General features: G+C 36.7%; 1 protein-coding gene across 1 annotated transcript; it reads right to left on the bottom strand.

The window, feature by feature from the left end:
* Positions 1-1,028: 1,028 nt before the first annotated feature.
* On the bottom strand, positions 1,029-25,747 carry twz (BTB/POZ domain-containing protein twz). Its single transcript, XM_018540995.1, has 5 exons — positions 25,692-25,747; positions 12,627-12,713; positions 11,873-12,076; positions 2,344-2,549; positions 1,029-1,746 (listed from the first exon to the last, which is right to left on the bottom strand). Exons 2-5 carry the CDS (start codon positions 12,653-12,655, stop codon positions 1,244-1,246), a joined length of 942 nt encoding a protein of 313 aa, XP_018396497.1. The 5' UTR covers positions 12,656-12,713; positions 25,692-25,747; the 3' UTR covers positions 1,029-1,243.
* Positions 25,748-26,144: the final 397 nt, after the last annotated feature.

The following is a 26,144-nucleotide window of genomic DNA, read 5'->3' as shown; positions in this document are numbered from 1 at the left end:
TGTGAAACGTGCATTTTTACAATGAATGAAAAAGGACATGGAATTATGTGTATACGATTAATATTGTGGCTTAGGCTTTCTTGTGGATCACATGGTACATCGTTGCCAGTTATTAAGTTCGCGTCATTAGGCTCGCTATACGCTGTTGACTTTGCTAATACTTTTTAGATGTGACTCAATGTGATCGTTGTACAAAATATATCGAGTCAAATAATCTATATATACTTAACTATTTATATACGTAATTATACTTATTTAAAAAATATCCGCAATAATTTATTTAATATCTTCTCACACAACTAACAACGATCCGTTTAAGTCACATTTAAGCGCGAGTAATCACTCGTCGCAACTGCAGATAAATATGCCACATATTTAAACGATTTTTTTTAAATGACTTATTATGATTAGAAACTTTTCATAAATTTATAAAACTCTTTCTAATATATTATAATATACATATATATATATTATCATGCATATATATAATTGTTATATATGTAATAATTACATAAAATATACATTTATAGTAATTATATACGTATAATTATTATATTATATATATTATAAAATATATATATACATACATATAATATATATATATATTTTACGAATACGCTAAGTATTTTTGATGTATTCTAAAATACATTGACTTTAATTGTCCTCCCAATTTGTTATTAAAAAATCTATTAGTAAATTTTTGAAACTATATGCAGATTATTAAAATTACTAGAATATCGTTAGAATATAACGAGTTTATTTGAAATTTGCACATCGATAGTTTTATGATTAAAATGATCGATTAATATCAACTATTTCAGATCATAATACATGCAAATAACTCTTGTAACTTACGTGTACATACAAAGGAGACGTTGCTGTTTGACAAAGTTGATTTATAAAACGAATGTAAATTGATGTAAGTTGCAAAATTTATTCGCACTCTTTTAGTCACTTATTCACTTTTTCATGATTCAAGATACCTGACAAGTGTCGAGAGACTTTAATACTCATTGCGAGATCTTCGTATTGCTATAAATATTTCGGCATCAAACAGCAGTTGCGATTGCTAGGCTCCTATCCTTGTACCGAGATGCCCCGTTTTGTTTTGTTATAATAGAATAATCAAATTATCCGCGATGCAGTCTTGAGGTGTTCTCCTGGACAGTTGCACTCACTCTAAGTCACGCTGTAGGCAGCGGATCGACTTGGAGATCGTTTTGCGCTGATGCGCCGTGCTCCGTCAAGTGTTGACGGCTTGCCTGACGAACAGGTACTCCGAGAATTGTTGGCCCTCTACGCCGCCGCCGTTGCTCGCCACCACCCGGAAACCGGCATTCAGCAGTCTGGTGATCGCCTGAACGGAGTTCAATTTGCAGTAACCGTTTAGTGGAAACCGTATGACGTGACGGGCATCCTGTTGGTGCCAAGCAACGCCGGATCGCGCATCGATCACCGCCTGCGTCGTTTCCGGAAACACTTCGTCCAGCAGCGCCCGTCCTCCTGACAGCATCACCCGCTCGCCGAGATCCGGGCTCACGTGTAACGCTACGCACTCGTAGCTGCAGTTACCGTCATTACCGCGCATCTTCTCAGAATCACGATTGCAAGGCGCGGTAGTGCAGGCAGTGCCACGACCACCGAGCTGACCAGAGGGCGGAGGACTTGGCGAAGTTGTGCTCATTGTCGTTGTCGAACCGTTTTTTATACGCTCCTTCTTCATCTGCTCCAATTGCCTACACATAGCTGAAAGAAAAAAGAGCGTTAAATTCGAGGAGAATGTACTAATGTGACAGAATAATAATCTTGTTTCAATGATGATGTCGCAAATACGGGCAGTTCGCGATATTGATAATTAGTGGAGCTCACGAGATTTCGTCTCTATTAATAGTATTCTAGTTCCTTTTGGTTATAAATGGATTTATATTATAATAAATTATAAAAGTGCTTGAAGAAATTTTGCACGTAAAATGCGATTTTAATCAAAACGCGAAATACTGATTAGTGTTCCGAGGGAGTATATTTTATTGCCTTATTCTTTTATTTTTATAGTACTCTGAATTCTGTATTATTCCTGTAATCGAGTAGTAAACAACTACTTTAGAGTTTGTTATTACTATTCCATTATAGCTGAATATTACACAAAGACAGTTCAGAAGTCGGTCAAGAGAAATGATATATCGTTATATCGCGATTTATATTAAGAACGAAAGGCAACTTTATCATCTTTGTTTTATTATGCGACTGAAATTGTAATTTCCATATCGTTCTCGCGCGTAAACAATTCAATTACGGATATTAAAGTAAAAACAAAGCATAAGAAATGAAATTAAAGAAACTTACGCGCAATATCAAAGTATCGTGCTTCCTCCAGCAGCAAATCTAGGTCGGCAAAGTTGTCGGGTATCAGCAGCCGGGAATTTCGCATAAAATTCAATATGTGCCGGAACATGCCACCGTCTCTATCAATGAAATAGTGTTGTTTTAGCGAGTCCAGAACGATGGGGATGCTGCCGTTGAACAATTTCGCTAGTCTGGATTCCGGGTACCTGAAAAAAAATCACAAGATTTTTTTAATAAAATAAAATTTTCATGTGTGAAAGTTGTAACTTTTACAACTTATAAGCATTAATCATTGATTGAAAGTGCGTATGAGAAAATTTCGAGAAAGTATTATCGCGTTTGATTCATGAGACTTCAACTTCGAAATCGTTATGTGACTGATATATATACGTAATTATGATCGACATTATTTATAAAAATTTACTTGAAATCCGAAGTTAAGAATTCGATGTATACGAATTGCATATTTAATGTCATGAAAATTACACTTTCTATCAACTAATAGTTAACTGAGTGTTGGGCAGGTGCTGACACTTTGGTCACCTGCCAAAATCGCTTCAGGTAGCTGCGTGTTGTTTTCGCGATTGATGGTTGCGTACAAGCAGCTGTTCATTTAACAAATTCCAACTCGACGCACTGACTGAATTAAGTTTGAGCAGGAACTTATAATTATTATGAGAGCTCGAGAAGTGAATCGTGATAACATTATCTTAAATAAATTGATTAAACGCCTTTTTGAACCGAAAAAGTACATATACATATATTCAGATTTAAAAAAATAAACGTTTAAAAAGTCTGAATATGTGAAATATTCGAAAAGTACGAATTTTGAATATTGTGGGTTATTCGAAAAGTAGGAATTGAATTATCTGAGTGAATAAAAACGCAAATATAGGACAAAAATGACATTTCCAATCACAGAAAGAAATTCAACCATTAATAAAATCCATTAGCCGATCATTTATTGGAAGGTTCCAATTTAATTCAGTTTAATTAAAAAAATCGTTCATTATTGAAAGAAAACAACGAAATAGAAAAGAAATACAGAGAAGAATCGAATTGGGAATTTGTTATGTGTGAATGAGGACAGAACGGTAGGATCATAAAAACAGCGTAAGATACGCGCATAAAATCTACTTTAGCAGATATGCAGATGCACGTGTGTGTATGCTTCCCGAAGCAGCAAGTCCATGCACCGTATGTATCACTTTTTCCGGCTTCTTTAGAAAGTGCCCGTGACATTTTCGAACGCGTTTCACAACATGTTCGCGAATGCTGCATCGTTCAAAGTAGGCTGCAGCTAATCTTCTTATTACATATCTTTGCGTTGCCGTTACAATACCCCTTCCGTGCTTCGTAATTACATCTCGAAGATAATAAGAATAATGTAACGTTTCGTTACGCATTTAATCTCGCTATAAATTAAAGCTATAAAATTATAGAAAAGAGAAGCTCTTGCAAGAAAAATTATAATTTTATTCTTTTATAGCGAGATAAATTTAATTAAGTGTCTCAAGGGTTTTATTATTAGCCACGATATGGAAAATCGTAATTGTACGATTTCGAGAGAGGAAAAATTTATACGAGATTTCTGATCTCCTCACGTGCAATTTTTTTAAACGGACATTCTAATTTAGTTCTTATATCAATTTGATAATGAGAAATTGTTTTGTCTTATAACATTTCACTTTATTAATTTCGTCTGGATTTTTTAACGCTCGTTATTTTAATGTTACTGCGATGAAGAACGATAAACTTCTTTCTTCGATAATATTTGACATAATTTTTACATAAAAAATTCTCGATATGCATGTAAAAATTCGAAAAATCGATTGTCCGATATTCTGTTTTCTGTAGTTAATAATGCCACGACCTCGTAAACGAATCGCACTTGTGGAATCCGTGTCAATCAGCTTCACGGCGTTTGTTCGCATGTGTTCTCGGACGTGCCGTAAGCGATGCCGCGTGTTCTGCATGCACCGCGCCGAAGGTCGTCGTAATTTAGCATATAATAGACGAATGCTCTGGGAAAAGGACGATGAGGGAGGGGGGGGGGGGGGGGGGGGGGGGGGGATGTAATAGGGAAAAGGACGGATGGAAGAAGGCACGGTTGACTCTTAAGGACCGCGATGCGACGAGAGAGGGAGAATCGGCTCTCCTCTCCGTGTATCTCGTCGTTGTGCGTTATGGCACAACGAGGGGGAAATACCGAGGTAGGTACCTGGTACCCCCTCGGGCCGGTTCCCATACCTTCCACGGCGATAACATATAATAACGACGGCCTCATGGAGCCTGTGGGCGATCTGACTTCAGCGAGGAAGAGAGAAGACACCGCGGGGTAGATACAAAGATGTATACATATATGGAGACTCTCTCTCTCTCTCCCTCTCCCTCTCTTATTCTCTCTTTTCAGCCTTCGCCCTTTTTCTTTCTCTTTCTTCCATCTCGCTTTCTATCGACTTCCCACTGATACTTTAGTGTAAGAGGATAGAGAGAGAATCGCTGTCAGAACGGGGAAATGAAAATCGCTGGATTTTACCTCAAAGCGTGCGCGAAATTTTATACGGTATAGTTAATTTTCTATAGAATATCGAAGCGAGTTATTGTAAGGGAAACTTCACTCTTCCTCGGCGAACAAATCCCTTCTCTTTCTTCGCTGCAATTGCCGCGGGTAAATTAAAATTCACACTGTAATTTTGGCCAGTGAAGACGTGAAAATGGTATACTCTGTATTTAAATGAATATTATTATATCTCTTTTCTCCTTTCATCTGTTATACGAGACACATTTTCCGAACATTTTTCTTTTTTGTATTAGATTGAAACATTTAAATGCAATAATAAATATTTTATGAAATTCTTAAAAAGTCAAGACAATCGAAAATATATATATCAGTTTATATAAACTTCTCTCTATGATTAATCTTACTTTCGATTTTCTAAATTCTCATATTTTGTTTTATTTTCTAAAAAAAAGATGTAATAAATATTCTCATAAAAATGGAAATGGAGGACGGAAACAATAGAAAAAGCTGGTTTAACTTGCATTAAGAAACAGAAAACAAGAGAGAAAGTGCGAAAGTGATACCGTCAAGAGAAGCGAGAACGAGATATGTGCGCTCGTAGGCCAAGGGCCATCGTTGTCTGTGGAGGTCTGAAAGACGGAAGAGGGGTGATAGCGGGGGAGGAAACGGTACCGGGGGCGGAGGACGAGCACCGTGATTACCCGCGGCGATTTCTTGGGCCCACCGAGGTCCGATCCCGGGTCAGATCCGTTCGCTATGGGAAAACGCTAAACGATCGGCTCACATCACTCAGATTCCGCTCTGCTTTCGACATACACAGGATATATGTTCGATGTCGTGTGAACGTTACTACAGTTACTTCTTGATAAATTTCGAATTAACTTTACCTCAAATATTCGTCGCGAGATTTAATTTTAGACTTATTAAACCACGATAAATTAATATAATAAAACTACAGAAAGATAACAAGGTATTTCTGATAAGTATATTTAATAAAATGGATTTTATTTTAACAAAATTTTAATGTGACATATGAAGATTTTCAATTAATAATTAAGAATTTCGTATTACAAATAAAATATTTGTCCTTGCCTTTTTAATGACTAAGAAGATCGTTGGATGTATAGAAGCGTTTTCACCAATCTGAAATTTTACGCGATAAATCGTACTTCATGAACGAAAATAAGGATAAGCGAATGCGCTCATGTGTGTGGCTGACGCATATGCGGAGATACGTGTGAGCTCGAGAATGAGACGGGCGGCGCGGCGCGGCGTCCACCGAGACATTCCGTTATATCCCACTAAATTGCACGTGTCCGACTAGAGGGCGAGGAAATGACGACTTGGTACTTCACCATGGGATACCCTCGAGGCCTTGTACAGCCTTCTCAACCGGCAGGATGATCGACGATGTTTTAGGGATTATGTGATACCGGAAGCGTGGACTAATGATCGGCTATTACGTCATTCCTGTAAACGCTTGGTAGAAAATGCCGATACGGCAACGATTAATCTTTCGCAAGGCACGTGGAGTCCGCTTTAGGTCGATATTGTTGCATTACGAGTTATTAAAAATTGTACATGACAATATAAAAAAGTAATTATCGTGGATTTCATAATTAAAATTCAATTAATGAAAGTGAATAAGAACATCATAATTTTATACGTAAATTTAAATAATATATGTTGATTTTTGTGTCATAAAAGTAAATTTGCAGAGAACTTAAAAAAGATTACAACACGTTGGGATTAATATTTTATCGATCATTTACTTAATATTGAATTGTTTAAATAAATAATTATTGGCGGATATGTGTTTTGTCAAAGTATTATTTCGATTGTCGGATGATTGCTCTAAAATGTAATTTACTAGAGATGATTTAATTTAAACAATTGACAGACCGGTTAAGCGGCCAATTCAAGCAACACAGTTATACGTTCAAAATACGTTTAATAAACGTTAGAAATTGTGTAATAAACGTATAAACTGAAAAATAAATGTTTAAAATTTGATACGTTTTTAAACTATTTAATAAACGTTATGAAAACGTTTATAAGACATTTGTACGTCTATTAAATGTTTTTTACTAGTTTAATATACCGTTTTTATGAGACATTTCAACGGTTTAATAAACGGATATTTAACGCTAATAACGTCCATTTTACGTTTTTATACAGCATAAAACCGTTTCGGCTAAATAAATTTTTTTTTAACTTCAATTGTCCGCTTGGAAAAGTAACAATGTAAGAAAACAAATGATACAATCACGGCATAGAACAAAATAGTAATCAATTTTAAAACGCGTGTAATATACATACAATGCAAGAATTGCTCTTTTCTGTTTCGAAAATGAAACGTACATATTTTTATACGGAGTGTTCCGAAATTCGAGGATAATATTATTTTCGCGTGAAACTTCGTGAAAAATTAAGTAATAAGAGTGTAAGCCGTTTTCTCCCGCAAATTTTAAGTATAAACGTTTAATGTTTGACTAATCATAAATATTGATTAAAAAATCATCTGTCCGTGTGTATAATGATAATGGATACTAAACGAAATATTACCGCGCTGCACGCACACTACACGATTGGATGACTTTTTCACCAACGTTTATGATTAGTCAAATATTAAACTTTATATTTAAAAAACTACTTTACGAAAAGAAAAAAATGGTTTTTATTACTTAATTTTTCACACAAAGTTTCACGCTGAAATAATATTGTCCTTGAATTTCGGGATACTCTGTATATTAAGTAAAAACAAGTTGATATTAGATGAATACCGCATGTTCGGTATACAATCCTGTGGTTATCGCATAAATAGACATTTACTAATTAACATCGTGCTAGGTCCGGTGGGTTGTTACGGGATAATAAACGTTTGGCTTTATTTCGAAATTGCCGATTATACACCGACGATTGAACTAAATTAATCAGCAGCATGAATTTATTATTCGTGCGCATTATATTGACCTGTTTACTTCATCTATAACGTCGTATAAACGAGGCACCTAAATATGCGCAGTCTAATAGAAACTGTTCTCTATCCGTTGCGTTTATTAATGCAAATGAATCGCGAATATTTAATCACTTACACGCGTTTTAGAATATATGCGTGTATTATATACTTAACCAATATTCTACATCCTTTAATTAATCGGAATTTTTTCTCTCGAGGATAGAAAGTCGAAATCCAATTGAGAAATTGTCAAGTGCTCTGTTTACGATAAAAGTACGAGAAAATAAATTCTTATCTTTATCCAGAATCATCAAATGCAATCTTGTTGTACGGAAAGCGTCATTGATGCCTTTCCATTTGAAATTGATCCTCTAGATAGTTTATTTGCTACAACAAGTAAATAGATTTTTTCAAACCCAATAACTCTTTATCTGAAACATTTTTCTAAAAAAATGCATACTTTCTAAGATATTCCGCTGTTCCAAGACAATTTCTCACTATAGTATACGTTAACGTTAGACATCTTTTACGATTGTTCGAGTTTCTTTGGAATGACTGGATTATTAGTTTAGTTCGAGGACATGTCTTCCGGCAGTCATTTCGCATCGTACTTATTATTGTTATCTTCTTGTCGCATGATTCTAGAGCACATCGTTAGCCATCTGATGTATATAAGTATCAGCACGAACTTCAGCGCTAGGAATTCTAAGTGCAAACTACGTCAATATCGTTAAATGACAGCGATGATGTAGCTACTGTAAATCAGTTGCCTCAGTAATATCACGCTAAAATATATGGTCTCTCTTGTGAAACAATTTTAATGTTGTTTTAATGGCAGGGAAAGCTCCGATTGATGCGCTTATTTTGCTGAGGATAATTAAATGCATGCTAATGGGTAAGCGATATGACGCGATGATTTTGTCAAACGCAAAACAAATTGCATAATATAGAGGTTGCAAATCTGCTTTGGTAGTCTGTGCATGATTTTTAGGATGCTGATGATATTTCATTATCGATATACAAAGCGAATAAGCGAAACGCATGTGTCATTTCGTTGATTAAATTTATGATTCATTTGAACGGAAAGAATGATAGTAGTCACCAGCGTAAACCGTAAATCCCACTTTAGAGGTTGTATAATTTGTGTATAAATTTTCAAATTTGGAACAGAATTCTCCTAGAAAATATATATATGTATGTATATCTGCAATGATATATATTTTCTACATGTGTGTATTTTACTTCTTCAGATTTTTTCTATACGTGACACGTAAAATTATAAATAGAATTCCGAATTCAGTCGTGAATTATAAATCGTTTAAAGCGGATTTGAGATTCGAAAAATTGATTAATTATAAATAGGACTAGCTCGAATAGAAAAAAAAATGGAACCTGTTTGAACTAATTCTTTTTGCAAGAAACTCGTTGTCGAATGATATCGTTGTTGATATATATTTGCATGATATTATCATTTGCGACGCACGACGCAGCCGAGCAGTATCGGCTGATACTTTCGACAAAGCAATAAGGTCACGTCGTGTAATGAGGGAGGAAGGTGCAACGAAGTGTGACGATGGAGTTGGCGGAGCGGGGCGGGCAAGCTGTCAATTTTACGTGATATTCATTTTGCACTCTTGCTGGTTGCTCGATACACCGGCGACACTTATCCTGTCGACATTTTCACAGATTAAATCACGGGTGTGTTCGCGATGCGCACCATAACGGTTCATAGAAAACGGACCTGCGCTCCACTAACTCGACTAACGATAATCCATGCATCGCGTGTAAATTTGTCTATCGCATACTGTTGTTAGTTTTAGCTTAGTTTAGTTATCCTACTGATCTAACGATTTTCGAATTATTTCCTTACAGAATATAGCTGTTACATCAAAAATAATCCGTTATTGTTAAACGAACACTGAATTGATTATATGATGAAATTAATATAACTTATATTTTTCACACTATTTATTGTTTTGAAATCCTTTTCTATTATTTTTTAAAAATAATACAAAATTAGTATTTACTAATACATTTTATTTGAACATCTAAAAAAAATAATTAGTGAGGAATTCTTAAATTTTAAAGTTTATCCATTAAAAAAATTTTTGAACAAAAAAAATTATATGATAATATTTCTTAAATTACTTATAATATGTATATTAAAGGTAATAAAGAAGTCTTTTAAAACAAAAATAGCATTATAATAATTTTAGTAATGAAAAATGTGAATTATAAATATTAATTTTGTCACCATCAGTAATCAATTCAGTGCTTGTTTAACAATTATTTTTGGCGTATATCTTATACAAAATAACATATTACATGATACTACAAATTATCGACTAAATCAATTTTCTTTTTTGATTTCAATTTTTGACATACAATTTGAAGACGAATTAACATTTTGTTTACTTCGCATTTGTTTTTACTTGAATTGTTTGATAAGAAGTTTGAAAATATCAGTACCAGCGAGTACTAATGTATCCATCACGATTTTCTCGCTCCTTCATTATGGATAGTCTTGATAGAAACATCTTCGCAGCAAGTCAGAACTCATTGCCTATTCAGTTAACGAGACGAACGATAAGACCACCTGTCAATTATGATCAGCTTTCTCACGAACGCATCTATCGCGGTTTGCTGATGCTGTACCTACGTATGCTGTATTCTGACGTCGTGCACTCGTGATCTCCTTGTGAAAGGAATGATTTTCCTCACCGCTAAGCGCGCTGGATATTCACCCGCGTTGAAGATAGCGTATTAAGCTCACGTAACAAACATTACTTGAAACGAAGATCATAAGGTTACGGCGACATTTAGCAATTTATGTCTAGTAGCCATTAAATCGTTGCCGTGTATATCAATATAAAGTCTAATTTATTATGCAAGTGAAACGTATGGCATTAAATTTCAATAATTTTAAGATTATTAATTTATTCCTCTTGAAAAGATAGAGAAAAACGACTAAAGGAAAGAGAAGAATGGATAATAGAAAATTTATGAATAACATATAACACTTGCATTGATCATTAAAGTCTAATTATGTCCTATGTATGATTTTAATTTAATTGTACGTGTGTTTATATCATTAGATTTTACTCTTAGTGTCAGAGATTTACTTATACTTATACCAGTCGGAATCATGCGGAGCATAATACTCTTAGATTTTTCTTGCCAGGGCAAAGAGGATATCTGCGGGGTGATACTTTGAGGAGATTAAAACCCTCTCTATAAGCAAAGCGCAGTTGTGCTTTCACGTTATGTCTCTTTTATGCATAAAGTGCACGGACATACCGCAAATAGCCTTTGGACATTGCCGGGCACGGTAACGGTGTGCCTGATTGCGGACGATATGTTCTCAGAGATATTGCCCAGTACGAACATCCTGGAGCGTTGTCGATGGTCACGTTTCCGCGATCCGGACATCACGCTCCCTTTCTACTCTCTCACTCGCTAGAATTTCTTCATGCCGCTTAAAAGTCACACTCTGTGCTTTCGCGGAAGGCTCGAAAGATATCCGTTCCCGATATTCATATATAACTCACTCGAATCATCGTTGTCTTCTTTTCGTTATAATGAAAAATATTTTCTGAATATGTATACGGAAAGAACATAATTTTGCTGAAGTCTATAAATTTAGCTATATACTGATCTAAATAATTTTGTTATACATTATAAAAATAATTACATATAGGAATCTCTGACATGATAACTAATGCAGCAAGAGTTTTGACATTCTAACAATCAATTTGAGTATCCCATATTATTTTGATTTTTAATAATCGGACCTATTTAAATTTTTAGATACTCGAATAAAATTATCTTTTCCATATATATTTTTTAAAATAATGTGTTTTTTCGCGAAATATGCACACAAAGCTCTAGTAAAAATCAACGGCATAAAATTATTGTGAATCTCAGTCTTGAATCGTTGACGTTTAATACTCCTTAATGATATAGAAATTAAATTTTTATAGCACTTATTAAGTTGCGGAAATGCGTCGGATGATTGTTAAAAATTGTTTAAATGAACGTATTCTTACTTCGTTAAAGTCTCGAGGGAGGACGTGTATATCGTGCCGCCGACGTCGATGTGAACCGGTGCAGTGTACCTCGAAGCGGCCGCTACGCAAGGAATACCGGTCATCTTCTGGTTGTAAGCCGGGGCCGCCGGCGTTGGTGGTGTTGGTGACGAGGAATTCGACATCGTGGGCGATGTGGCCGGCGAACTGCTTGGCGACAGCAATCTAAAAAGCACTTTTGATATTAGACACGATAAGATTACAGCTGGTTACTAACCAGAATTTTTGGCAGAAAATTTTTTCGAATATTGCTTCGTGATCGAATAAAAACCGAAAAAATCCATTCCATTTTTGCGCTATCATTATTTAAAAATCTCAGAATAGCAATATAAAACTTTTTCTATTTATTAACTGTATTAGAGCTGCGATATAAATTGAGATGTGATAATATTTCTATTCTATCTTTGATACATTTTACATAAAAGCTGTACGTTATAGCTATTGTAAATTAAGTAATTAGCTCTTCTATTATATTTTGTATTGCGTGAGTTCTTGTGCTACATTCTATATAATTTTATATGCAACTCTAAGCACGACCAGGAAGCTAATCAAACGAAGGCGAACTATGAGCTATGAAATCGTGGACGTTGTGATTTACGATGTATGAAATTAAATGACGCTTACGGAGAGAGAATTTTACTGAGTTATATAACTCTTTCTCGAATGGACTATTCTGGGACGACTTATATTGGAACTCGGATGTAGACTTATTTACCTCATTTTAATTTGAGCGCTAGGGAACATATTGCGTTGCGCCGTCAGCTCCACCTTCGCCTCCTTCCCATCGGCCTCACATTTCCGTCTGAAATGAAAAACATATGGATATTATTTAGTTGTACGTATTGTCAATAAAAGTTAAATATAAATTGTACACACACACACACAACACAGCAAGTTTAATGTAAAATGTACGCGCAAGCCATTTTACATTCACGGTGATTAACATATAGATTCGCATATCTTTAGTTTCCTTGTCTTCCTCTCGTGTGGATTTATATTTCATATCGACTGAGGGACTTGGCGTAACATTTACCACAAATTAGATCCGATCTTATGAAATTTTCGTTATGTATTCAACGCTTATACCTTTTAGGCATAATACGCAGGTGTCGATTTAACGTATCGATCCTCACGGCTGGTCGCGGACGACGATAACCCTGGTTTAACGAGCTATTGTTTTTGGTCAAACATCGGCAATGCTGAATCGACTGAGAGCTTGGAACATTAACGCGAAATTCTCATATGCATTAATAAGGCAATTAGCGGCGTAACAATATTTGGCGGGCGCTAGGTACTGGCCGTCCAAGGGTATTCTTTTAAACGCGCTTTCAGTGGAAAGGGTTGGTTCAGTTGCAGTGGTCGGTTTGGTTCGCGAGTTAGAGGCACCCCCTCGAATTTTCATTGCTACGTGCTCGTGAAAGGCCGGTACGTTGTATTAACTATTATCCAGAGGCCTGCTTTGCATAGTGTAATACATGGTTTTCGCTGGACCAAGAGGATCTCGCTGTTATAAAAGGAGCGACTAATAAGAAATAATAAAAACAAATTCAAAGTTTAATAATTTCAACGTAAACTACCGTTTCCATCAGACTGCTGCTTGTGTAAAAAGGATATCTATTTTTTGAGCTTTTTAAATATCGTATCTTGGTTAAATAATTCAATATTTATCTTAACATATATGTTTTTCTATGACTTGTTACGATCGATCCCAATTAACAAATTACAATTCAATCCCGAGATATTGATTTATTTTGATTTTATCCCAGTATTTTTCGTCCGTAAAATCTCGCTGCGCGTCGTTCGTAACAATTGTGAGACTCGAGAAGAAGGGACGCGCGTTTAGTCGTCTCTTCGGTACTCGTTTTCCACCGTCCAGCGAAGAATTCGCGATGGTCAGAAGAGACGGCACGTGAGGGGGTACCGGTTTTCTCCTCCACCCACCCACCTACCCACCCACCCTCGCCCACATCAGTCCACCGCGCCGCCGTGCCGTTGCGGTGCATCGCCGCGGGAGACGCCGCCGCGAAATGCGATGCAGCACCTTTTCTTGGCCGCGCTGCGCTGCGAGAGGTCGCCGAGCGATGCGCCCGCGATGCCTCTCTTCTGGTGGGGAACCGGCGCGGCGCGGCGGCGGTCGCCGCAAGTCGGACATCGGGTAAAAGAGTGGAGTAAGAAATGGTGTGGAGTCGGCGGAGGCGGACGAGCAACAACGGCCATCACGGCCGCGCTGCTGCTGCCGCAGGCTAATCGAGAGATTTATGTGGAGCTATGCATTTACGAGTATAGAAACGAATATACTCGCGTACGGGGATTCATTCGGGATTATTGTTGTGATCTTTAGCATCGATGAGGGATCGATCATTGTCGCGCTCTCCTGTGGAAACACGTGTCGCGGTCTGGATGATCGCGCATTCACGGTATTGCGGCGAAATTAATGGCTTTTCACGGCACTTCAATCATAATCTCGCCGTGTTTAAAAGCATGATGTTTGAATGTCAGATGCGGCCGAGATGAAAAATCACACGATAGCGTTATTGGATTAGAAAACGGGAGGGAAAACGGTACACACTATTTTCTTCTTTTTCACCATATGTATCAATTTGATATTGGATCTACTTTTTCATCTTTTTGTTTGCTTATGTATCTTTAAATCATTTAATTTAGCGATACACGATAAACGAGAAAAGAAAATAGTAGAGAATTGAATTTTACGAGAGCGGACGGGATATATAGTTTCGATTCAGGTATACCTATGCTCCTCATAATACAACGTTGAAATGACCAGCAGCGCCGACGAAAGAAGAATCTGAAGCACGATATAGCTATAACAATGGCGATGATCATCATGGTCGTTCGAATACCTCGGGGCGATTGGTCGGTGTACGAATGTACATTACGGTCGACGTACTGAAGCCACTCGCTTATCATTATGCATAATTACATGCGTAAAATCGACAATTAATTCAATACAGAAATTAGTATTTACGTGTGTAACAAACAATTTACGTAAATAATTCGACACGTTGCGATATTTCGTAGTAAGATTAATATTGAAAACGTTTTGCGATCTCGATTGAAACGAAGCCTGGACTGGCGCATTGAGTGTAAAGAGATTTTCCAAGATTCTCGTATCGCGCGTTCGCGGAGAAATCCTGGAATATGGGAGCCATCAGGACGAATGCCGTAACGATATCCGCAATAACGTCCATTGCGACGTGGCGATGCCTCGAGCCAATTGTATCTCATACGCAGATAGTTTTATTGCATGCATACATCCGCATATACGCCAACGGGTATACGCGCATGGATAAAGATAGGTGGAACACAATTATAATGTACTATCTATCTGTACAACTGTCTGCGTACTAATACGACTTTCTTGTTAATGTGACATTACGTACAACGCATTAGAATAAACGGACACTACGTCTGCGATTGAGATATCCAAACGTAGTACGATGATAAAGAAGCGCTGATTTTTCTTGAATAGTGTTCTTTTCTTTGTAGATTTTTACCTCCTGGATACGATAAAATTGTTAAAAGGTTTGGAGCGTTTTGGGGAATGCCTGAAAAATTAAGCATGAATACGGTATATCTATCCAAATTTCAATATTCTTGCTCAATTTTCGAGGTGCTCCCTGAAAAAAACTTTTTAATATTATAAAAAAATTTTTGGTATCCAGGAGGTTTACAAAATATCTACAAAACCATTATATTTCTTTTACTTTTACACATCTTATTGAGCAAAAATCGGTATCTTTTTACATCCTCCTTCGTGAAGCAAAACCTGCCAGGTCATTTAGATTCTAATGTATCCATCTGACCTTAATAATACCGTACGTAGAGTATAGACCGCGTGTAGAAATACAAGTTGCAAGCGGTAGTTGACGTCTGGCAGGCACGCGTCCGACGTCGCGAAGGCGAAAAGCGTTTCACCGGGCGTGAAGATGCAACGTCGTCGCCTCTCGAACGTCAAATTAGAAAGGACGGTGAGGAAGAGGCAGGAGACGTCGTCCGCAACGACACACCGTGATATCTGGCGTTATTACCCGAGGCCACCGGAGCCTCTTACCCAGATACAATTCTGATATGTACGCACGAATGAACGTGTGAGCGCGCGAGCGACCACCGACACACGCTGCAAAACGTATAAATTCGCGTTAAGGTGATCACAGCCCGAGGACACGACGAGGCGGCTAACACGCGCTAAGGACGCGCGCGTGCACGATGTCGTGCACAGAAGAAGAGCACTACTAACTTCACGTGGACGTTTAATGGCCCGAGGACGTCGGCGTATGCAAATTTGAAAGCGATCTGTTATATCGGGCAACGATGTATCATCGGGAAAGTCCGCCAACAGACGTGAAAATGAGCCAACTGCCGTAGCGGACCATTTTGTAAAAAAAAAAAGTCTCAAAAGCTCACGTGAGTTAGAAAAATTATACAAAGGGGTGTAATCGAACGAGTACGTGATCGGAAAAGTTTCCAAGTTGTATTAGGTTAAGTAATTTGAAATAAAACTTAAAAATAAACATACGTGAAATAAACTTTGTACGAGAGAGAAATACGCGTCATTTTTCATCTATTTATTTGGAAAACAGTTTATTTGGCCAGGAAATTTTGTTGGACGGAATATATCACATTATATGCGAGCTAACATTTGAGACAAAATATTGGACTTTCCTATATATGTATGTGCGAATGATAAATTTTAATTATTAAAACCGTTTCTATCGATCTTTTGGAAAATCTTGTCTGTTTATACTCGTGCGGGTACAAAGCTAAAATAACAGAGACATCAGACGGAACCACAAAGTGATGAAATGATACCGCATGTGAATTCATTTAGACCAGTCGACTGGATTTCCCTCTGGTGATTTCATTATGAGGGCCAGTCAGATCGGTTCTCTCTGAATAATATTTGTAATGGATCCATTTGCGAGCGCGCACGAATGTTCGAACCGCAATGTTATTAACGTCATAATCTAGAGAACGTAATCTTTGCACCATAGCTAGTACATTGGTTTTCTCGAAATAATACGATATCGCGAATGAATTTTAGAAATTATCAATCTGATCTCTTACATTTATTTAGACATTCTTATTTTTAGAGCAAGAGTAGTTTTATCTGTATTCCACGGAGGTTTTAATCCACTGCATTTGTATCGCGATATTTGTGCATGTAGGCCGGTATAGGTTTCAAGTGTGCTTAATCAAATGAATTTAACCATCTGACATTTCAGTACCAACACACCATAAACGCATATACTTTGAGTGTCTCTATAGATAATTCGATATTTTCAAGGAATGCATTGTACATACATAACGTTGCATTCCGATGAATATTGACAACATGCGTAGTTGAGGTTCGCAATGGATGCAATTTTAAAATATCACGCTTTCTTTTCTTTTCTGAAAAAGGGAATAATATAGGAAGTACCAAAATGCTCTAAATGCTTTTACTAATGCCGAAGGTTGGAGTTGTTTGGAGTTATTTGATAAAATATTTTTTTACTATTTTTGTAGAATTAGAAAGAGAGATTATTGTAAAAATTGTACTATCAAAGAAAACTCCGACAAATGTTAATGACTTAATGTGTTTAGTATGGCATGGAAGTGTGCCTTTTTAAGAATATTACTCTGTAAGCGAAAGCATGTGCTTCATTCGGTTCTCATTCGTATCACTGCGCGAATGTTTCGTAAGGCTTGTGCTAATCTATCACGTTTTGTAACAACATCTTACTTATAGATTTGCTTAGCCACACTTTGCAGATTGTATAACATGTGAATACTTTCCATTTAATAACAAACTCTTAATAATTTATAAATTCATATTATTACCAAAACTTGAATTCTAACATAATTTGTAGTTGGCGTATCGATTGAGAGATTGTTTAGACAGTTGCTCGGAATTCTTCTATTTGTTGAAGAAACAAACATTAAATCGTGAATCGAACAATGGATCTGCGTTTCCACCTTTCCCTTCTTGATTGGCTGTATAGTAGTTATACTCTCGTGGCGTTTCGATAAGTGCATTAAGCTACCGCAATCCAGTTGATTGATGGATCGGCTCATTTATTCGCGGCGATATTAACAACTTTGTTGGTGATTTTAAACGTGTCGTGACGCTCATCATCTCCGTTACTTAATCTCTGGAGATAAACATTGTTCAGAATGCATTTGTAACATAGGTAATGTCTTTTCTATTTTTACAACGCGATACAATCTGTACTTTGTATGAGGCATTTTAATTAACATTTAGCAATATTTATTATACGGCATGTTATATAGAAAAAAACATGGATTATTTTTTCTTCATAAATACATTAAAACCGATTAAAACTAAATAAATTGAAATACGCGGATCAACTCGCGATGAATATTCATATTGTGATGCTGTTTTAACATTTTATCCAACATGCAGTCGATAATAATAATTTATTATATAACACAACGCACGTAAAACAGCATTGGAAATGTGTGAATAAAATGTTTAATGTATTAATATTTAATGTTTAGATTATGGCTTGTTTTTAATTGTTTTGAGCAATTTTAGTACGAATTAAAAATTTATGTTTTACGTTGAATTGTATTTATTAATAAGAATAATTTAAAATAATCTTGGAAAAGACTTGCAAAATTAAAAAAATAATAACAAAAAACAAAGCGGGTACTAGAAATTGACGCAGAAAACGATACGTATTTACTTTAATAAATTTTAATTTTGAATAATCTGTTCTCCATTAAGTGAATATCTGCTAAGTGATAGCACAAAGTTGATACAAATAATCGTGAATTTTACCAAACAAATAATAGCAATATTAATAGCTTCGCTTGCATTACCTTTCATTATTAATATTCCGACACTTTTCATCTCTCGCAGTCATGTTTATTTGCACTTAAAATTTTTTTGTACCTTTATGTCGTTATATTGATCACCGGTGAATTGCCTCGCGGAAATTTAGTATAATTATTGCTAATATGTTGAAAGCCGTTTGAACGGTGAATTCAACGAATAATCGCACGATGGTTGCCGGAGAAAGCTTTTATAATATTAATTGCTATCCCAATCGGATGCTACTCGTACAATGGCGGTCGTCATGCTGCAAGCCGCGCGTTTGTGTGCGCCTTGTTAAGGTTTTCAGTTGCGCCGCTGCTGTGTTCCCGCGCGTTCTTTTCGTTACTCCCGTATTTACCACCTGGTACTTCATTACCGGAACGTCACTTGTCGGATACAGACGATAGACAGACACGTGAATAGTTCCCGGCTACTAGAGAATCATTACCCGCAAAATTATGCGTACTTGTTTCAATTGCACGGCCACTTATTGCACACTGTAGAGACTTTAACGATCGTTAGCGACGCGACTGTCGTTTCTCGAACGATAATTGCACTCCGTATTTAGCACTTTTCTCGCTGTTTGCAAGCATGTGTGTAAGCTTTTTTAGAGTCTAATCAGGAAAATTGCAGTCAAACATTGTTGAACGCGGATAATGTATTTTTATCGAATCGTAAATTAAAATCCATCTTCTACAACATGCGTATACTCATTATTTCCGGGTCAGCAATAAGCTTGTCGAACTCGTTCCGCGAGGATTTGTCGAAGAAGAATGTAAAACACGTTTGCAGTGAGCAAAATAATTATTGGCCATACGAATTCCATGAACGTGGGATATCCATTTCTTTGTTATTCAATGTTCACGGAAATAAATAAATCCAAGACATTGGTTCTCTCGATCGCGATTCTTCGCGTACGTTTTAGATAAATAGTATGCCATTCGTCGATATAAGAATCAAGATGCTACATACATCGTCATACGCACCGTGGGCGTTTTTATCTTGTCGAATATTATACGTTCGGCCGGGGTTTTTATAATATTTCATCGGGTGGGTACAAGACACGCAACGGATACACATTTGAGAAGCGCGTATACCGCAGCCGCGGTGTAAATCTCTCTTTCTCTTTCTTTTAGGCTGTGCTCTCTCAGTCTGGCTTGACGGCATGTACTGGTTCGTATGAAGCAGGTATGTGCCTATCTATCTACCTACGAGCGATTGTTGCACACATCGTTACTTACGTCGGGCAACGCAAGGTATGTAGGCACGTACCTGCCCACGTAACGCGGACCCGCGGCCTGTTCCGTTGCCGCGGCCGCGGAGCCAAAGAGGCACTCCCGACACGCGCCAATGCATGTCTTGCTCCATTTCATCCTCGCCTATTCCTACCACTTACTCACCTACTTACCCTACGAGACGGAAACTCTGACCGAGACGACGTGCATAAGCCGCGCCGCCGCGGCGGACAAGAATTTCATGCGCTGTAACGCCAGTATATTGCAACACATATATGTATATACTCTGTAGCATGACCAGGTGTACATACACCTAGCGTGGACGACAGATTTTAAGAAACGAACCGCACGGCGCGGAAGCGCATTGATGCGTAGATTCCATACAACGCAACGGTGCTTCCACACTCTTTTTCTCTCTTTCTGAGATTTTTAATTAAAATTTTTTTTCGACAATCTGAAAAAACTTATTCTTAATCTTCAAATGATAATGAAATTTGCTGATGTAAAAATCTTAGAAAAAATTTTAATAAATTAATGAAACTAAATTATTTTAAAAATTATTGCATATTTAATCAATTATTAATATTTATGTTCATTTTATGATAGTTTTACGATAGTTTTCTCACTTATGTAATTATGCACATAATTAGCTGTAAGTAATACGTGACAATATAATATGAATCTCATTTGAATAACAGATTTCACTTAAAATATTGATAGATTAATAAATATGATTTCTTAGAAAAATGTTTAAAAACATATTTTTATATTTCTTATTAATTCCTGTTCTTTATTCTTCTTTTGTTTAGAATTATATAATTACTCATACCTTTTACGACTCATATTGCATAACACATGTTAATCAATATACGTACCACTGTGCAAATAATTGCTTAACAACGCAAAATATACAGATTGTTAAATATACAAAAAAATAAAGATTAGATTAAGGTTATTATCTTATAGCATATATTATATACAGCTTTGACCAAAAATATTAGGCACCTTGTTAATCATTATTTAAAATTTTAGTTTAAAATAATGCAGTTAAGGGATATTACGAGTTAGCATAGAAAATATTATGCACAAAGTACATAATAAAATATAATACTTCAATACTTAACCGACATCAATTTAATCACAAATTATTTCTGAAATGCCCTTAAGGGAATCCTAAAGATGATTAGTCATACACTGAGAAAAATGTCTCACTTTGTCATAAAATATATTCTGGCAAAATTATTTAAAATTATTTAATTATTTAATTTTTTCTTTTTTTAGTTTAAAAATAGATCTATGGAATTTGTTATAAATTATTCTTTGCCCGAGAACTCTTTTATGTATAATGCGGCTAACCAATAGGTAATAATATAGGTAAAAGAATTCCAAATAAATGAAAAAATATAGATGTCTAATATTTTCGGCTATAAGACTGTATATCACGAAGAGTATTCATGAAGTTCATAATAGCTACTATATATGATAATTTGTTATCTAATTCTTTGCTGGAAATGTACGAAGCAAAAATAGCCACGGTATTAAATATCGAGCGCGTTATAATGTAATTGCTAAGTATTTTAATTAATTTAATTATGGAAGGTAATTACATATCGTTATGAATTTATTTTCGCTGCGGGCTGTATCCATAAATAACGCATTTTCAGAAAGAGTTGATATTTCGGGTTTCTGCGTATATTTTATTTACGTAAAATGTTCTACATATACACAAAATGTAATTGCAGACTTAATATAATCAGCGATCGGAAAAATATTTATATATAAATTCTGCGTAATAATACTGTGATGGGCATGTGCAGCGTATAAAATATTGCAAAATATTTTTTTATTTTAATAACGTGGTATTAACTTACATTTTGTAAATGTGTTAATCGGTTTAACATATTTTGTGATACATTCTCATAAAATGATGATCATCATGTTTATAGAATTCGAAAATACTTCAGAAAAATACTTAGTATACTGATGTGAAAATAGTATACATTTTATCTAATTAATACAGTTCATGCTTTTGATGCTTCTAGAAGCTATGCTATATAGAAGCTTTCGCGGATTTCTCCTATTTAGATCCATTATTAGAATAGTATTCTAATAATGGATCTAGACAGACAATAACTCGCGAAACGCCTAATTCTGTATATGATATAGCTTATGTCATAATTTTATTTTGTGAGTAATCGTAGTACACGCCAAGTGTTAAATAAAAAATGTTTGTCACATCAGAAATACATATTCATTGCGAGATTTAACATAAAAATCAAAATGTGACCAATTTTTTGTCATGCAATCTTCATTACAGCGTACATAAGAAAGAAATTGGATTTATTACGCTTGCAATTAAAATCTTATACGTATAGTCGTTTCACTCGCGATAATAGCCATTCCAGATTGCTACTGGTTAACGATCGTTTCTTTCGATTTCGATTTTCGCGTTAATGACGGAGGTCATCGGTTGCGAGAGAGAGAATTGCGACGATGCGGCGCGGTGTGGTTGATCGGGGCGGTCCAAACGGGGCCAAAGGTAGATCGGGACACACTCGCATGGTCGGTCTATACATTCGTTCATTTGTTCGTTCGTTCGTCGTTCGCGCAAACATACGTACGTACGTACGTACACGTATATTCGGGGCGATATCTCGGACGAGGCAAAATATTTACGAGAAAATTTCGCCGTGGGTGGCGCGGCTTCATGAATAATTTCGGTCCGCAGGAGACTCGTCAGCCGCGGGCTATGTGCTCGGGGCGCACGGTTCTAATTACGGCAACTGCAGAGCGCGCGTCTGCGCCCCCGGCCATCCCTCCAGCCGGTTTCCAACCTCCCTTTTCCTATCCCAGCACAATTTCCACAGAGCCCACATCCGTTCTGAAATGCCAGCAATCCTCCTCCCCCTGCGGCCCTTTGCCTCTCTCTCTCTCTCTCTCTCTCTCTCTCTTTTTCCCCCCGTCTCTCTCTCTCTCTCTCTCTCTCTCTCTCTCTCTCTCTCTCTCTCTCTCTCTCTCTCGTTCTACGGTTCTCTCTTTATCCATCGTGTTACGCGTACTCCTTCCCTCGCCCCCTCTCTTTTATAGCTCGAGGTGCACATCGACTATTACGTTGCAACCAATTTTTGAAAAGTTGCAATATATATATATACACATGTATATATATATATGTGTGTGTGTGTGTGTGTGTGTGTGTGTATGTGTCCAATATTATTTTTTCTACGCCTATACATTCGCGCGCTTATGGAGAAGCAAACAAAGTTTGCCACGTTAGAATTGCTGAGTTCATGATTTACGTGTGTGATGTATAAAATTGGCGAGCGTTTATTAATGTTACACATATGTGAATTTTATAATAGTTCAATTAAAATTTCCCTTTTTGTTACCACATGGGAGTAATATCATACGTAATTAAATTACGGTTGTATGGAATCAATCATGTTTTTTTACGATTATCGTTTGTATTATGCTTTGATTTAATGTGCGAAATTGCTTATCTTAATCTACAACCATACTTGAGTTCGTTAAGTGGTACTAAGTTCCATCGTAAATTAAGTATTAAATTGATGTACAATAGTCACGCCGATATTCTTAAAGGATATTTGTGAAGGGTGAAATTCAGAAGAAGCGTATACAATCAAAAATTATTATCATGTTCTCCAATGTCAACTATTCAATTATAAAACTACAAATTCACTTCAATTCATTTTTAATTAATTATGATTGATCGTACAATTATATATCGTGATAAAATCAAATTTTTTAATTTTATTTATATTATATTTATACTCTGGTCTTTTTGCTGCACGTCTCGCGCAGAATTATGTAGTCAATTACTTTAAGTATTTAAGTTTCAATTAATATTTTTTCCTCGAATATTTCATGGCTCATTGTGTCAAGACGAGAAGCGTACTGATTCGTCAGTTACGTAGTCTCGCACAAGCGCACTGAAGAATTAAATGTAATTTAGATTACAGACATAATTTGAATACGTAATTATAAAAAAATTTAAATTTTAGAATATAAGCTTTAAAATCTAAAAATGGTAAAGCTCCATTAAAGAATTTTTACATAATTAATTTTTTTTATCGTCATTTATACGAAGTCTTTTTATTGTATGTTCATCTACGTTAATTTTGTGGCTATTGTGAAGTCACAATTTCTATCTAGGCTAAATGTAAACGGATAATTTGTTTCGATATGGAATAATGTAGCGACTTTTGTCTAACCATCTCTATTCAAAGCCTCTGTCTACCGCATGTGATTATTCGCGATGTGAAGTGTATAATTGATTGTAACTGTTGCTCGATGATGGCGGAATGCGATGAATGATTGAGCAATTGCATTGTCCCGTCGTGTTTCTATATATTCGTTTCTGGAGGCAGCGACACCCTCTCGAACGTCTGGCACAGATTAAACTTTCTTTACCCGCGGTGTCGTGAGATCAGATTGACTTTCTACTGACTTCACTCTGCAGCTCAATCATATAAAATGCTCCACGGACGCGTGCAATTATTCGGTATCCAGAGATTTATAGTATTCTTTCCCGAAGAGAAATTAGCGCGATAAACAGTTAAAAGCTGACACAAGGACGTTGAAAAGATTAAAGTTCTTAAGCCTCAGTTTCCCAGAGGAGGAAAAACTTCTGGTAGAAACATAAAGAAGATGCGCAACTTGCAACGTACAACTTCAAAATATTGATAAATGCATAGAATAGATGAAAACGAACATGGCAGAGCGACTGTATCTCTATGTGCAAAATTATTGTGCGAGACCACTTGATTCCCAATTCGAAATGTCCGTCTGTTACTATTATTAAAATCATCTGTAGCTTTCGTTAGATAGAACTTTCCGTAGCGAAAACGCTCTTGGCCGCGCCTCGCGGGTTACAAGCGACATAATTAACTACGTGAAAGTACACCATTTCCATACATGAATATCAGTTTGTCACGCGACGTTTCGAAGGTATCCTGTACGAGAGAACAAGCGAGAGAAATAGATTTTTCTAGACACTTTCCGTACCGGCGATATTATGATAACACATGCAGTTTCTTTACCCGGAAGACTGCGATCAGTAAAACAACAGCGAAAGATACAAACAGTGTGCCGTAAAAATTTTTTGGAGTGTTGAAATATGAGTCTGTATATAATAAGTGAATGTTCTCTCAAAGATCCGAGACTTCGCGCAATGTAAATACTCCAATAATTGAGACAAATTCACATATGACGACAATTATATGCATATTCCTGGAGCAGATACTTGACGACGAAAGAGAGCAAAACGATTCGAGTGTACGAGTTATATGTCCTTGTCAGGATAATAATCCCCAGGTTTATAATTATCACATCTAAGGTTTATATCAGAAAGCAATCATAACTCTGGCCGATGCAATCATCGGCATTTTAATTACGTTATTACGTTAACCGCGTGATCAATCTGTTCTTCAACGTTTCCTCATACGCAATGTTGCAGAGAGAGATTTATCGACAATTTATCAGTTGACAGTTTTTTTGAAGACATTTTACAGTTTAACAGTCCGAAATCATTAGATTCCGTCTAATGAATTTTCACAAGCTTTACACGATGCAGGCTCGTTTTATGTCGCATTCACACGTATATTTATAAAAATCTCATGGTGTATAGCTCGAAACTCCGCATTCCACGTACGGATTTCACGATCGAATCGAATAATCATGACTCACTCACCGTTTCTGGCACGTGGACTCCAGGTTGACGGTTATTCTCGTGTCCACGGCTGCGAATTTGAGAACCCTGGAGCCCCGTCGCGCTCGCGGAAATTTCTCACTGTTTCTATGAGGCACCCGGGTCGGAATTCTCAATATCTCTAGCTCTCGTGTCACGCACTATGGACCACGTGGTTGCATTCACGTGTCTTCTCGGCCGAGGGACAAAAGTGGCGCGGAGCCACCACCGCGCACCACCGCGGCTTTCGTTAGACTGCGTACATTCTCCGCTGTTGCGATCCTCCTCGCGCCGATTTCCTCGCGCTACCACCACCATTCTCCACTACCACCACCACCATTACCGGCACAGACATCGCCCGCCGGTCCGCCACCAGCGACCATCGTCATCCATCGTCGTCCGTCGTCCTCGTCCTTCCCGCCAACCCACATCGACTCGTCTTTGTCCCACGAGCTC

The sequence above is a fragment of the Cyphomyrmex costatus genome, unplaced genomic scaffold, assembly GCF_001594065.2.
Source record: "Cyphomyrmex costatus isolate MS0001 unplaced genomic scaffold, Ccosl1.0 scaffold274, whole genome shotgun sequence".
Classification (NCBI taxonomy): Eukaryota; Metazoa; Arthropoda; class Insecta; order Hymenoptera; family Formicidae; genus Cyphomyrmex; species Cyphomyrmex costatus.
This window is presented reverse-complemented; position numbering and strand designations above follow the sequence as displayed.

Bases quoted from the DNA above. Each gene is read 5' to 3' on its own strand.
- twz (XM_018540995.1), bottom strand. From the start codon at position 12,655: ATGTTCCCTAGCGCTCAAATTAAAATGAG. The intron at 12,077-12,626 runs GTAAATAAGTCT...AGTGCTTTTTAG, and splicing joins AGCGCTCAAATTAAAATGAG to ATTGCTGTCGCCAAGCAGTT. The intron at 1,747-2,343 runs GTAAGTTTCTTT...TTTTTCTTTCAG, and splicing joins ACGATACTTTGATATTGCGC to CTATGTGTAGGCAATTGGAG.